Genomic DNA, 14,758 nt, shown 5'->3' on the forward strand with positions numbered 1-14,758 from the left:
AAAAATGGATGAGGGTGAGGGATGGCGGCCCTGAGAACAGAGGTGCCCCAGGCTATCAAACATGAACTACTTCTGGTAACTCGCCTTTTACTGCCCAGCACCAGGCTGGCGGCTCCTCTTACATCCTTTAATCAAGGAGGGAGAGTGGAATTTCAAGTGAGAAGGTGAGAGATTGGGAAAGAGAGAAGGAATTAATTGCTCAGTTCACTGGGAAATATCAAGCCAGGGTCCAGGCCGAAGCAGCAGGTTGAGTAGCTGGAGAAAAGGCCAAATCTGCAGAGATGAGGAGGGCGAGGGCTGGACTAGAGCCAGGCCGTCCAGCCTCACAGAGGACAAGGCTGGGAGAGGATGCCTTTGATGGGTGTTTGCTGCGTACCTGTTGCCCTGGGGCAGGGCAGGGCAGGGGAAGGAAGCAGTTGCCTCGACTAGGCCACAGCCGCTAGCGTTTGGTAGGAGAGTGGGATGTATGACCCTGCTCAGCCTCCGCAGGGTCTTTGTGTGACGATGACTTGTGGTTTGGGCAGCGCACTCTGAGTCCTGACCAGGGGGAGTCCTGAAACCCAGCCCGCACTCTAGTTGCCAACTCCACTCCACAAGCGAAGCTGCAGCGATGCCGTCAGGGCCGGGCTCGTGAGCTGCTCCTTAGGCTGCAGCTTAGATCAGGTCCCTGATGAGCCTCCGTGTGTAAGAGCGTTGGTCCCTTTGCTTGGGCCAGTTAGTGTGAGATTCCAGAATTGTCGCGTTCCTCGGACCTCTACTGGTGGCAAGATAGAATTTTCTAAAAATGTGTCTTGAGCCTCTATTTCTTTAAGATTAAAGAAATTAAATAAGGTGATACCTGTGAATGCCATTTGCAATCAGAGGCATCCTTGACAGAACAGGGACAGAAGTATTTGTCCCCAACCAGAGAGTTACTCTGGGGTGGGAAGAAACATCCTCTTCCTGATGATGTGATGGAGGCTCCTGTGGGAGCGTGTTCCACGCCAGGCACATGGCGAGTGGTGGCAGGACCCTGCCTGCAGCCCAGTGCTGCGAGGAGAGAGGCCTCGGGAGAGAAACTTGAGGGCAAGACTGAGGGCGAGGATGGCTCAGGCAGAATGACACGGTCCTGCTACCCCTCCCCGTGTGCCCGCCTCACTCAGCAGAGCTGACAGCAGCTCTAGGCTCCTCACCTGCCTCATAAATTCAGGGCAAGGGAGCCAAGGGTTACCATGAACATCTGTACCCTGACATCCTTGAGCCACTTGAGATGAGCAGTGTAAGTCTGTGTGCAGTGTACACGGTTTGCTCGCATTGCCTTGATGCCATGTTCAGAGTAGGGAGACTGCACCTATATTTCCACTTCCTCTCTGGTTGAGCAGATGCAAGAGCTGGAGCAGAGGCTGCTGGAGGCAGAGCAGAGAGCAGAGAACGCAGAGACCCAGGTAACCGGGGGAGGGGAGGGGGTTGGTGGAACTGTGCAGGGGAAATGACTGTTGGCCTTTCCTGCCCCTTCCTGTGGATGCGTTGCACTGATAAGCTCTTTAGATGGATGAGGAAAACCAGCAGTCATATGTAAGACCTTCTAAGCAAAGGAAAATGCCTGGGGCTTTCTATGGGCATGAAGGAATCTTCGGGTAAGGGTCAGTGCAGGGAGCAGGTGAGTGGGTTAGTCCAAATAGGCTGGGTTATGCTGAGGTAACTGGTTAAGTCTGACATGTCAGCAGTTTATCACATTTAGTTCTCATTCACGGTACCTCTCCATTGAGGGTTAGCCAGGGAGTCTGCTTCACATGGTGATTCAGGGATCCAGGCTAATGGAGCTCCCCATCTTCCAGCTGGACCAGCTGGAACACGCAGCCTCCTTGGTTGCCATGGCAGGGGAAGAGAGCTGGGTGCTTGTGCGCCAGCTCTTAAATACTTCGGCCCAGAAATGATGTGTCATTCCACTCAGGCCCATTGGCTGCAGAGAATTCCATGGCCATCTAACTACAAGAGGGCTGGGAAGTTCCAGGAAGTTCATGGACATTCAGTGAGTAGCACATGTCTCTGCCACAGTGAGGTAGAAGCATTTCCTCTCCAGGGCTGTTGGTCCTGCCCAGCTTGTCCCTCCTGGGGCCCCCAGAGTTAGACGGCCTGGCTGTTCCTTCCTTGTCAATTCCTTCTTTGCCCAGATGAGGCTTAATAAATGGTCACTGAATTGGATGCAATTGCCTTGGGTAAGGGCTCTGCCTGGGAGTCAGGGTTGGGGCATCAGGAAGCATCCCATCGCATCCCATGTTAGTGGCCATTTCAAACACTGCACCCCAACTCTATAAGACGATTGGTACTTTTCAGGTGGGTGTGATGGAGGAGAAGGTGAAATTGTCCAACCTGAGGCATGTGGACTCAGCAGGCAGCCTACACCAGAAGTACCAAGAGTTGCTGAAAGCCATGAAGGGCAAAGATGAGCTCATTGGCCGGCTGGAGGCGCAGCTGGAGAAGCAGGTAAGGGCTAACATGGCAGCAGAGTGCCAGTGCCCGCCGCAGCACCTGCGCCAGCTGCCCACAGCTCCTTGAGCAGAGCCCCTCTGCGTGAGCCCTGCAGTGCTGCGGGCTCACTCCCTCGCGAGACTGTTCTTTCACGTGGAGATGTAATTACTGGAAGGTATGTTAGGAGCCTGACAGGGGATGTAGTAGGAAATAGACCTTGGAGGCTGACCAATCTAGGTTGAATCCCACCTTTAGCACCTGCTGCTCTCTGTTCGTGAGTAAATTACTTAAGTTGTTGATTCTCATTTTACACATCTATAAAATAGGAGTTGTAGTATGTCATAGGGCTTATGGGAGAATGAACTCAGGGAATCTGTGTACAGTAGCAAACACGAGTCAGTGGTAAGGAGAGATTTTCCTTCCCCACCCTGGCCTTGTGCCCTACCAGCTTATGGGACATGACACTTGCCAGTAGTATCAGAGGAGCACAGAGCTGGACTGTTGGCCTTGGCCAACGTGTTGGCCAAAGTTTGTCAGTGAACCTGAGTCAGCAGAGACCAAAGTTGCCGCCTCCTCTGAAAAGCACATGGGAGCCCAGGAGACGCCACAGCCCAGCATTCCAGCTGCGGTCAGCACCTTTGCCCTGGAGAGGACATCTGGAATACCCCCTACCAGTGCCCTGTGCCCAGCTTCCCCTTCACAATCTCATTAACTTCGTCCTAATGCTGTCCCTTCCTTCTGCCATTGGTCTTACCTACCCAGCTTTTCCCTAATGCCAGAGCTCCATCGTTTCCAGCAAACAACCTCAAGGCATGGCCAGACGACTTTCAATTTTCCATGTGTGCACCCTCTGTGCAGGTCCAAGCTAACCCTGCTAGTACCTTCCCACTATCACGGGCATGTTCATAATCATTCATCAGCATTCACTGAGCATTTTCTTTGTGGGACATGTCCTACAATGTGTGGGGGCACCATGTGTTCCTGAAAAATCGTAGGGAAATAGAATGTTGACACATGGACTCTCTTGTCAATTTCCCATTGATTTTATTTTTTAATTTATTTTTAAAATTTTATTTTATTTTTAAATTATTTTGGGGGGGAGGTAATTAGGTTTATTTATTTATTTTATCATTATTATTTTTAATGGAGGTATTGGGGAACCCATGACCTCATGCATGCTAAGCACCCACTCTACCACTGAGCTATAGCCTCCCCTGCTGATTTTAGATACCTGCCTTCCCTTTAGAGTGGCTCATTGTTAGAAGTGGCAGCATCTGGGGATTGGTAGGCAAAATGATTCCTGCTAAATCTTAGGTCAGGAAAAAGAAACCATTTTACAATAAAAATAGGTCCAGAACAGAAGAGAAAGAATGCTGTTCTGCAAGTCAGTAGACCTGGTTTTAGTCCAAGCTGCGCCACTGACTGATGAAGGCAAGTCGTTTCACCCTCTGGGCCTCAGCTTCCAGAGCCACATAAAGGTTAGGGTATCAGACTAGGTCAGGGGTTGGCAAACTTTCAATAAAGATCCAGGTAGTAAATATTTTTGGCTTTGCAGGCCACATGATCTCTGTTGCAATCACCAAAGTCTGCCGCAGTCACCTAAGCAGCTCTAGACAATACAGAAATGAATGGTCATGGCTGTTCCTGGAGGGGCCAGATGCAAGGCTAGATTTGGCCTGTGGCCCATTTGCAAACACTTAGATAACCTCTGAAATACTGAGAGTCCAGCATTTTCATATTCTCATCTCACCTCCACAGACTCCCTTGTTTGAAGCTTACCTCCGTGGAGGCAGTTTTCCCTAGAAGTGCAACCAAAGTCATTACTGCTGGGCTCTGGACCACTCAGAATACAGCGTTTGTCTCCATGCTTTTTAGAGGAGGGAGCCAGTATTCGGTCTAGAACTGGCTGATTACCTGTGCCTCGGGTACTGTGCTGTGTACTTTCTCTCAAGTTGTCCTCAAGATGGCCCAGAAGGGAGCGATATCATCGCCCATTTTAGAGATGACATACGAGCCCAGAGGGTTGTGTGGCCTGCCCAGTGTCCCCAAAGCATGTAAGCCTTCAGAGGCAGAGTCAATCCCCAAAGCCTGTATTTTGTTCTTTCCTAGGCTACTGTTCTTTACATACAAACCTCACTTTTCAGTCATTTTACAGCGGTCCCTTGGTATCTGCAGGGAATTGGTTCCACAACGCCCCGCAGCGACCAAGATCCACGGATGCTCAAGTCCCTTATGTAAAAAGGCAGAGTACAGCTGGCCCTCCACATCCATGAAATTTGGCCTGTAGTTGGTTGAATCCGCAGTTGCCAATCCCACCAATAAGGAAGGCCGACTGTACTCCGCTCTTATATAAGGGACTTGAGCGTCTGCGGATTTGGTATTCAGGGGGCATCCTGGAACCAAGCTCCATGGATTATATAAAATAGCAACTTTTATCCTCCATCCCCAATTCTTCATTTCCACTCCTCACCGTTAATCACGTTCATTGTGACCGTTTCTTGTGTATCAGAGCACAGCGTTCCATTTTCATTTTGTTTATTTAGCCAAGCCCTTATTTGTGGACACTTAGGTTATTTCCAGTTTTGAGTTTTTTTGTTTTTGTTGCTTTATCAAATAATTATGGAACTAATGATTCCTAAGCAGTAGGTTTGTTACATCAACAGAATGGATGCCTTAAGTGTTGACAGATACTATCAAGTTGTTCTTCCAAAAGGCTTTGCCAGTTTGTACAAGGGGAGCTGTTTTCCAACATTTTTGACAATTTGGGATAATAACAAACTTTTAAATTGTGTTAGTCTGGTAGAAGAAGATGACGTCTCACCTTTATCTGCATTCTTATAATTAAGACTGCACAGCTTTTCATGGGTTTCTTTCCCCTTCTTCTGTTGTTCATTTCCTGTCCATAGCCTTTCAAATTACCACCTTTATATTTAAGTCATTTGTGTTGCAGATCATCCTCCAATGGGTCTTTTCATTTTGTTTAAGGGAATCTCTTTTTTATTTTGGTCATATAGTAATTTATAGAGATGAGGTAGTCTTTTCCAGAGTGGCTTTTGGGGATTTGTATTATGCTTAGGAAGGCCTTTCCCACATTTTATTTTCTATTTTATTTATTTTTCCCCCCTTCCTCTTTTTTCCCCTTATCTTTGTTATTTATTTATTATGGTCACTTTGAGTTTAGCTTGTTTATTTTTTTTCTTTAGTGGAGGTACTGGGGATTGAACCCAGGACCTCTTGCATGTTAAGTATGCACTCTACCACTGACCTGTTTCCCTCCCACCAAGAATATTTTTCAAATTCATAAATGAATTTATTTTTTTCTATTGGCCCACCCCCATCCCATCCCTTGATATTTCTTCTCAGGGCCTCCCACCTCCAATTATCACTAAACCAGTGATTGCCGTGACTAACTGAAGGCCCTTCTGTCTTGCAGAAACAGATGAGAGCTGAAGAAGCAAAAGTTGTTCAAGAAAAAGCTGCAAAGATCAAGGAATGGGTGACACTGAAGTTAGCAGAGGTGAGTTGAAAGCTCGTCTTGGGAAACCCAGAGGAACCTGGGTGGGGTTGCTCCGTCCCCCTGAGTTTTTCCGCCTCCATCTGTTTGTGGCCCTTGCCTGGCATTCATTTTGTTCACCATTTGTCCCTCATTCAGCTTGAAGGCTTCACTTTTCTCTTACTGTTGTCGTGGTTGGGTTTCCCCAGAGTTCCTGATTGGCTTTGTGTTTGAGAAGAAGGAATGAGTCTCACTTCTGAGAGTCCCATCCGTTCCCATGTGAGGAGCACACACGGCCCTTCCCATCCACTCTCTCCACTTTCCCCTCTGTCCTCTCCATTCTTTTAAACTTTTCTTTGGTGGTAAGTTTATGTGGTAAAACACACATAAACTTACCATTTGAGCTGGTTTTGAAGTGTACAATTCAGTGGCGTTAAGTACATTCACAGTGTTGTGCACGCATCACCACTACTTCCAAAACTTTTCATCACCCCGCACAGAAGCTCCATGCCTATCAGACGCTAACTCCCCGCCGTCTCGCCCTGCGGCCTCTGATAACCTCTGTTCCGCTTTCCACCTCCATCCGTCCATCTTCGTAGTTCATTACTTGCTACAGCTTTTCTTTATTTAGGAAATTTAGTAGGTGCTACAGCGCTACTAGTGAAAAACCAAAGAACAACCTCTTTGTAAACAAAAGAAAAGGGAATTAAAGTTTGGAAAAGGGCGAATACTCATCCAGGCTCCCTCTGTCCTGACACAAGTGGCTTGAACCTGCCCGGGGTGGCGGCTCCTTTTGCCTCCTGTCTCTTCTGTGAACACACATCTCAGGTCGACCTGCTAGATGACAAGTCCTTGAGGACAGAGCTGATGCCTGGTTAACCTCCATCTTCCACAGTCTTGACCTCTTGCTAAAAGGAGCTCAGTGAAAGTGGGCTGGATTTCATTCAGAAAGAATTCAGCCACCCTGAGGCTGGATCCCATGGATAGTATGTTGAGCAAAAGAAGCCAGACATAGAAGTACGTCCTGCATAATTTCACTTATATAAAGTTCTAACGGGCACAACTACACCAACGTGTGTAGGGATGGAGACTTAGACAGTAAAACCCAGAAAGCAACGAAGTGAGTCTCACAGCCTCAGAATAGTGGCTGCCTTAGTGGGGAGGGAGGATTGTGTGGTTGGGAAGGGACAAGTCCGGGTAGTCTGGAGTGCTGGTAAATTCCTTTTTCTTAACTTGGGTGGTGGTCACATGAGTATTCATTTCAGAATCATTTGTTAAGCTGTTCACTGGTGTGGCATGCAGTTTTCTGTGTATGTGTTATAGTTCACCACATTTTAAAAAGGTTGAAAATACCTAGAAAAGAAAGCACAGAGGCTGCCATATGGAATTCTATCCCAACAGAAACCAGTTAGCACAGAGGGAAGGAGGAGGGCAGGGCTCCCGGGAGAGTCAGCAGTGGACTGAGGGGCACCACAGGTTCTTTTTTGAAGATTTGATCTTTACGAAACATTTTACTCTTGTTTTGAATTATATGTCTGAACCTGTAGGTGGAGTAGTCTAAATCTTCATTTTTCTTTTTGCCTAGCTTGAGATGGAGAATCAGCACCTGAAAAGCTGCAATCAGCACCTGGTGGAGCAGGTGGGAGCCCTTCAAGATGCTCTACAAGGTAAGCGGGCCAGCGTGTGCATGTGTTTGAGGTGGGGTGTGTATGTATGTGTGTTTGTAGTGGGGTGTGTGTGTGGTGGGGAGTGGAGATGAGTTGAGGGAGCTCTTAATATGCCTATTTTTCCCCAACCACAGCTCTTCAGATGGCACCTTCAGGGAAGCTGCTGGTAGCCCCCCAGGGACCTGCAGAGCAGGCTTCTGTCCCTTCAGGGCTAGGAGCCCAGCCAGTGGGACAGGACAGTGATCTTCAGGCCCAGGGTGCCCTGAAGGCAGCTATCCCTGCACCTTCTCCAGGTACTCTGCAGAGCAAGGACTCTGTTCCTAAAGCAGGAAGCCCCTTGGAGGATTCTAGTTCCAGCATGGTCCACCCTGGAGAAATATCAGAGGCCAAGACCCTTCCACCTCCTCTGGGAAGACAGGGCTCTCCTGGCCAGCTGTGCCTGAAGTCTCGCACCCCCAGGAATGGTTTGGCTTCCTGGGGTGAGGGCCTGGTCACTGCTCAGGGAGGGACGCTCCCTGCAACAAAGACCTCTGCCAGGGAAGGTGGCCCTGGCTGCAGCCTGACCCTGCCGAAGGTGCGGGCTCCCAGCAACCCCCGGGACAGCATCCAGCTGGCCAAGCGGCACCACAGCCAGCCCCAGGTGGGCCCTGGGCACTTCAACCACGTGGTGAGCATTGAGATTGGGACTCTCTCAGCCCTTCACCCTTCTACCCTTCCCGGAGTGGTGGCCCAAGCTGAGCTCCGGGAGGAACCAGAGAAGATGGAGATGGAGGAGCAACCCCCAGCAGGGAAGAAGGAGGCCTCCAGAGCTGAGCTAGAGGAAGTGGATTTGGAGAACAAACCGCCCACACCCCCCCTGCACCGGTTTCCATCCTGGGTAAGAGGCCCCCTGGGGACTGGGTAGAGGGGCAGATCTGATGACATGAATGCTGTTTGCTGAGCACAGACACACACTGAGCATGGGACAAGGGTGTCACCTTTAGGCCCCTCTGGGAGCAGGTACCCCTGAGCCTGCCTAGACCACCCCACCTGCAGGGGGCCGAGCCAGGATTTGCGATGATTGGACAGTGGCTGGCTGCCATCTCCTGAGCAGGTGCACATTGCAGGCCACATGTCACACTGGATGCTTGGCGCATGTTTTCTCATTTAATTTTCGTGACTCTCCAAGGAGGTGCAGTGTGGTGGCTAAGAGCACAGGTCCCAGGATCAAACCAGGAGGGCTGAATCACTGTGTGAGCTGGGGCAAGCTGCTAAACCTCTGTGCCTCGATTTCCCTCTCTGTAAAATGGGGGTAATAGTATCTGCTTTATAGGGCTGTCGTGAGATTTAAATGTGTTCATGTGTATTTGATGAGTACTTGTTGTAGTGGGTCCCAGTAAGTGGAGAGGTGGAGAGGCTGTTGGAAACGGGGCAAGGGCCAGGGCGGGTTGGAACACCATCAGAACCGTCCCTCCTCTTACTCATTGTGGTCTTGTAAATGCAGATAATCTGGAATTTGAAAGCAGAAATGGGCAGTGTGGGAGCATTCAGCAAGGGGTGTGGCAGGAGGGCTCAGTTCCATGTGGTCCCTGAGACACAATCACTCTGTCACCTTAAGGAACTACACTGACCAGCAACCCAACCTTTCCTCTCAGGTGGGACCAGCTGGGCAGTAACCATGAGGGAAAAATCAAGACTGAGAATTGGGAGGACCTTTCTCAGTCTGAGGGAGTCAGATGGACTTATTTGCCGATGTAGAGTTCCTTTTTCTTTTGATCCTCAAAATAGCCTTGTGACTTAGGCATCAGATAACCTTTTGTAAAACCTAAATCCTTCATTTCCTCTGTAAAGTTGGAGGCCTGTCCTTGGTTGAATTCCACAACCACTATTGGCAGGAATCATCTTTTTTATGCCTAATTTTACTACTTGGACCCAATGTATCTGCCCTATGTAAGCACAACATTCCCTGCCGCACCGCAGTGCCTCCCCCAGGACACCCCTCCTCACTGCCCCCATCTCTTTCCTTCCCACACCTCCAGTTATCTCCAGCCTCATGCCCGCCCTCACCAGCCCCTCCCTTTCTCCTTCAGGTGTCCCAGTGCTGCTGCTTGGCTCTGGGGTGACCCCATTATGTTCTCCCTCCCTTCCAGATGCAGCCCAGCTGCCTCCCCGAGCCAGGCTGGCCTTCCCCAGCCCTTGTGACTCACCTGTACGGGCCTTTGTTGTCCCTTTGCCTTGAGTGGAAAGGAGATATGGAGAAGGCTAGGCGGGGCCTCTAGGTTGTTTGGAAGTGATCGAAACCCTTAGAAAAGCTCCCAGGGCCTCTGGACCTAATTCAGACCCAGGGCCCCCCGAGGGGTGGGGGAAGGGTTGGGTGTTCCCATCGATGTGAGTTCTACAGTGGACTCACAGGTCTGGGTGAGCTAGGGCTTTGAGGTTGGCCGTGAAGCCTAACCATGCGTGATATGACGTTATTACTACAGGGGAAAACATGTGTCCTAGCTTCCAAACAACTGGCTTACAAAAGGGCACACCCTTGCCATGGGGCTCTGAGTTCCTCATTACCAACACCCCAACTTCTAGGGCTGTAAGGTGGGTAAGAGAGAAACAGTTCACTGACCTGAACTTCCTTGCCCCAAGGGAAGGGCTGCAGCCAGAGAGGGAATGAATATCGTCTGCTGGGCCCTGACTGTACTCCAGGTGTTAGATGTTTATGTTAATAATTTCATTTGATTGGCACAACGGCCTGAAAGGTGAATATTATTAACCCCATTTTAAAGCCGAAAGAAATGAGGCCCAGAAATGATGTAACTTACCCAGATCCCTCCCACCCCCACGAGTCACTAGTCGAGCCTGGATGTGGACCCAGGTCTGCCCGCCTCCAAAACTATGTCTTTTCCTCCATGCCGGCAGAGGCAGGGGTGGGCACGGGGGTGGGCTCTGACCCCAGGACCTCGCGTTCCAGGAGAGCCGGATCTACGCTGTGGCCAAGTCAGGCATGCGGCTGTCGGAGGTGTCCGCCAGAAGTAACGCTGCCTGCTGCGGTGAGTCCCGAGTGAGCTGCCCGTGGTCGGCAGGGTGGGCGTGCGGGGAGGAGACTGCGAGCAACGCTCAGGGCCAGGGTCACCTGGCAGCCGGGTGCTCCCCCGCAGCAGGTGAGGTTCAGTTACCTTGGAGAGAAAAGGAAGCTTCGCACGTTCTGCTCATCACGGGCTGGGTGGGAGTGGGCGTGAACAGTGTTGTAGCCAATCACAGAGCTAGAAGGGACTTTAGAGGCGGGGCCCTCCAGCCGGCCGCCCACCCATGGGGCTTCCCTTCTGCAGTGGGTAGGCTGTGGGTGGGAGGAGCCCCCAGTGCCTTGATTTAGATGAACTCCCGAAGGAGCCGCATCTCCACCTGAGTGGGGCTCCTGAGTCATGGGTCACAGTTTTCCACGGTGATGCAAGCGCCCCATAGTCACATGACTTGTAACTCACCTCGTAAGAGTGAGACTGAAGAAGGCCTTGGCCTCGGTCCAGTGATCTGTCACCTGGTCTGTCCCCAGAGTGCTGTTCCAGGGAATGCTATCTGCACGGAGGGCCCTCCTCCTCGCTCTGCTCAGGTCTCTGCCTCCCCCGCAGCCCTTACTGAGTTATGCCACCCGAGTGAATCTTCTTCCTCTTCCCTGCCCCCTCCAGCTTCAAGCCCTCCTGCCCTTGCACCCCCTGGGCCCTTCTCTGGCCTTGTCTACAAGAACGTCACCGTACCTGTCTACACAGCCCTGAAGGGGGTAAGAAGCTGCTGTCCTAGGAATGGGTGTCCTCTTTGGAAAGGCCTCCTGTCTCATCAGGCAGTGGCTGGAGTGGGGCTCTAGCGTCAGGCTTCTGTGCACACGTGGCTCTGGGCAGGGAGCTCTCAGCCCCCATATGTCACTTCATTTTGTTTATCTTCATTAGATTTTTCAAAAAATCTTATTTTAAAATTTTTTTCTTCTAGTTTTATTTAGATGTAATCGACATACAGCACTGTTAAGGTATACAGCTTAAAGGTTTACTTACATGCATCATGATATGTTTCCCACAGTAAGTTTAGTGAGTATCCACCATCTCATATAGTTACAAACCTAAATAGGAAAAAGCTCTTTTCCTTGTGATGAGAACTCTTAGGATTTACTCTTTTAACAACTTTCAGCAGTGTTTAATTATATTAGTCATGTTGTACAGTACCTCCCTAGTGCTTATTTCTCATATAACTAGAAGTGTGTACCTTCTGACCATCTTCATCCAATTCCCTCTCCTCCCCTACTCCAGTAGCCACAAATCTGATCTATTTTTCTATGAGTCTGTCTCTTTGTTTTTGAAGTATAAATGACCTACAACACTATGTTAGTTCCTGGTATACAACATAGTGGTTTGATATTTTTATTAGGTTTTTATGAGAAAAATTCTACATTTACAAAAATTTGATTCAGTATGATTGCGGGCAAATAAAGTTAAAGGTTAAACCAATGCCTCCTCCATCTCTCCTCCCCATCTTTTCACATGTCTATCCCAGAGGCCAGGGGGTGCTCCTTCCAGAATTTTTTTGTATGTGTTCAAATGTATAATCCCATATATGTTCCCAAAACATCTCTGCATGTTTTTAAACAAAAATCAGATATAATTGTAACATGATGTCTTCATATATTTTTTTGTCTGCTTTTGTTACTGGTTTTTGAGATCATAACTTCAATATCGAAGTATTTTTGAGTAATGCTTTGTAAAACTTTTTATGGAAGGGTAAAAAGCTGAAAATGAAATTTCCTCTCATATTGCTTTTCCCTAGTCCCTTAACCCCACAGGCAACTGGTTTGTCGTCATTAATGGTTTGGTGTTTATTCTATTAATCCTTCTGATGCATTTACAAATGCATTTACAAATTTTGTCCCTGTCTCTGTCTGCCTCTTACACACACACGTACACACACGCAAAGAGGATGTTATACATGTCAGTCTACCTTTTGCTTGTTCACCCAACCGTGTGTCAGGTTCTCGTGCCCCACCTCCACACACAGCTCTGTCTCCCCTTTTAAGGCTGAACAGTACTCCTTGGTATAGATGTCCCTTGACTACCTTGATCTGTTCTCCACTAATTGACATTGTAGGTCATGTCTCTATTTTTCTCTAAACTCAGTGTTTTGATAAAGGTCATCATGCAAATATATCTCTGTGGACTTATATATACATATTTCTGTAGGACAGAGTTCTAGAGGTGGAATTTATGAGATGATATGCACGTTTTAAATTTTGACCAGTAATGCCAAATTGCCTTCTAAAAAGGCTTTATTACACTACAGAGTACCCGTTTCCCCACAATTTCACAATTGAGATAACAGTTCTCGTTAAATGCTTGCCAATCCACGAGATCTCTCGTTTCATCATCCCCACCCACTTATAAACCTCCTGCCTCACACTTGGACTGTGGTATGATTTTCTGGCCCCCTAGTGGCAGGGAGCAAGGGTCCCAGTGGCCAAGTGTTCAGCCTGGATGGTGCAGCTCCTTTGGGGAAGAGGATGGTTTGTGGGGGAGGTGGGGACACAGGAGTAAGGTTGTCAGGTCAGGAAGGGACAGTTGTCTTTCGGGTGCCCCGGCCAGGTGATGGCATCTGCATGCTCCAGCCAGCCTGTGTTGGCCACGCCCTGGGCACTTGGAGTACAGGACAAGGGCAGATGGGACAGGGCTTGTTTTGCAGCCTGAGCTGCAGTGGGGGAGGGGGCCTGTCTTGCAGAGAGCCACGCAGATCAGCGCGGTGCCCTTTGTGGATGAGTCCTCTGGGTCGGACGATGACTGCTGCTCCCAAGCGAGCTTCCGAACTTCAGTCACCTGCTCTGAGTCTAGGAAGACCAGCGGAATGGGCAGCCCCCGGGCCATCAAGAGAGGTATGGAGAAGGGGGAAGGGAGGGTTGCAGGGTGACAAGGGGCCCCTCGCCTCCTCCCATGGGCAGTTGTATTGGGGGTCCCTACTTGATCTCTGCCCAAGACCCTCAGCTCCAGACTCAGGGGTCCTCGGCAGGTGAGGAAGGCGCTGCAGCTCCCCGGCTTTGATTCCTCCTCCCTCGGCCAGGTGTCTCCATGTCCTCACTGAGCTCCGAGGGTGACTACGCCATCCCCCCAGACGCCTGCTCCCTGGACAGCGACTACTCGGAACCCGAGCACAAACTACAGCGCACCTCGTCCTACTCCACTGATGGGCTGGGCCTGGGTGGGGTGAGCTGGGAACACGGCCCCAACCCTAATGGGGACCGAAGCAGGGCTGGGTGGGAACTGACCTCCAACAGAAGACACAGGCAGCTGTGTGAGATGCGGGGTCCCCAGGACTGGTGGAAGGAGGGAGGGGGATCTGGGGGCCACCACTGATGTGAGGCCATGGGGAGTGGGCTAGGGGTGTGCAGTCAGGGAGCCAGGCGTGCACAGACCCCGTCGGGGAGGAAGGGGTGGGGGCTGGTGCGTGCCTCGTCAACCTGGGAATGGCCAGTTATAGAGCCTGCTTCAGTCCACGGGGCCCAGGAGGAGTTTACACATTTTACCTCCTTTTAGCTCCACGCAAACCCTGGGATGCTGAGAGCTAGTGATACATTTATAGAGTTCTTGGCGTGCCAGGCACCATGCTCATGGTTTTGCATGCTCTATCCTCACAATCCTCTCAGGCTTGTTACCCCATCTCATGGATGAGAAGCCTGAAGCTCAGAGGTGTGCTGTTATGCGCCAAAGCCAGCAGTAAATCTAGGTGGCTCATTCCCCAGCCCTCGCTCCACACCACCGTGCTGCCCCATCTTCATCTCCCCCTCCATGAACCCTCCACCCCAGCCAGGCTGACATGCCTCGGGCTCCCCAAACCTCTCTGTCCCTTCCCTGCTGCCTGGTATGGCCTTCTTCCTCCTCTGGGCTCATCTTTGAAGGCCTGATTTCCTTCCAAGGCCAGTTCAGATCCAGCTCTTGCCTGAAGCCGTCCCTGGCCAGCCTCTCGTCATGCAGCCCCTGATCTGCCACCTTCCCACGGTCAGGTGCTGTCTTCCACAGCCAGAAGAACCACCCATGCTTTATGAGTCCCCTCTGCACCCTTCGCAGGGCACAGTGCCTTGAAAATACACATTATGCTGTACACCAGAAATTGACACATTGTAAACTGACTATTCTTCAATTTAAGAAGA

The 14,758-nt window shown here is 50.2% G+C and overlaps 1 protein-coding gene across 2 annotated transcripts in view; it reads left to right on the forward strand.

The window, feature by feature from the left end:
* The window catches only part of PLEKHH1 (pleckstrin homology, MyTH4 and FERM domain containing H1), a 50,604-nt gene that overhangs the window by 18,286 nt on the left and 17,560 nt on the right, over positions 1-14,758 (forward strand). The window contains exons 3-12 of one of the 2 annotated variants that reach the window (XM_031453903.2): positions 1,362-1,424; positions 1,934-2,011; positions 2,317-2,466; positions 5,885-5,968; positions 7,530-7,611; positions 7,746-8,488; positions 10,556-10,634; positions 11,268-11,359; positions 13,336-13,486; positions 13,672-13,814. In XM_031453903.2, coding sequence (XP_031309763.1) covers positions 1,362-1,424; positions 1,934-2,011; positions 2,317-2,466; positions 5,885-5,968; positions 7,530-7,611; positions 7,746-8,488; positions 10,556-10,634; positions 11,268-11,359; positions 13,336-13,486; positions 13,672-13,814 — 1,665 coding nt within the window. The remainder of the gene's footprint in view (positions 1-1,361; positions 1,425-1,933; positions 2,012-2,316; positions 2,467-5,884; positions 5,969-7,529; positions 7,612-7,745; positions 8,489-10,555; positions 10,635-11,267; positions 11,360-13,335; positions 13,487-13,671; positions 13,815-14,758) is intronic. The other variant, XM_031453904.2, reaches the window with a different exon arrangement.

This window comes from Camelus dromedarius, chromosome 5, assembly GCF_036321535.1.
Source record: "Camelus dromedarius isolate mCamDro1 chromosome 5, mCamDro1.pat, whole genome shotgun sequence".
In the NCBI taxonomy this organism is placed as follows: Eukaryota; Metazoa; Chordata; class Mammalia; order Artiodactyla; family Camelidae; genus Camelus; species Camelus dromedarius.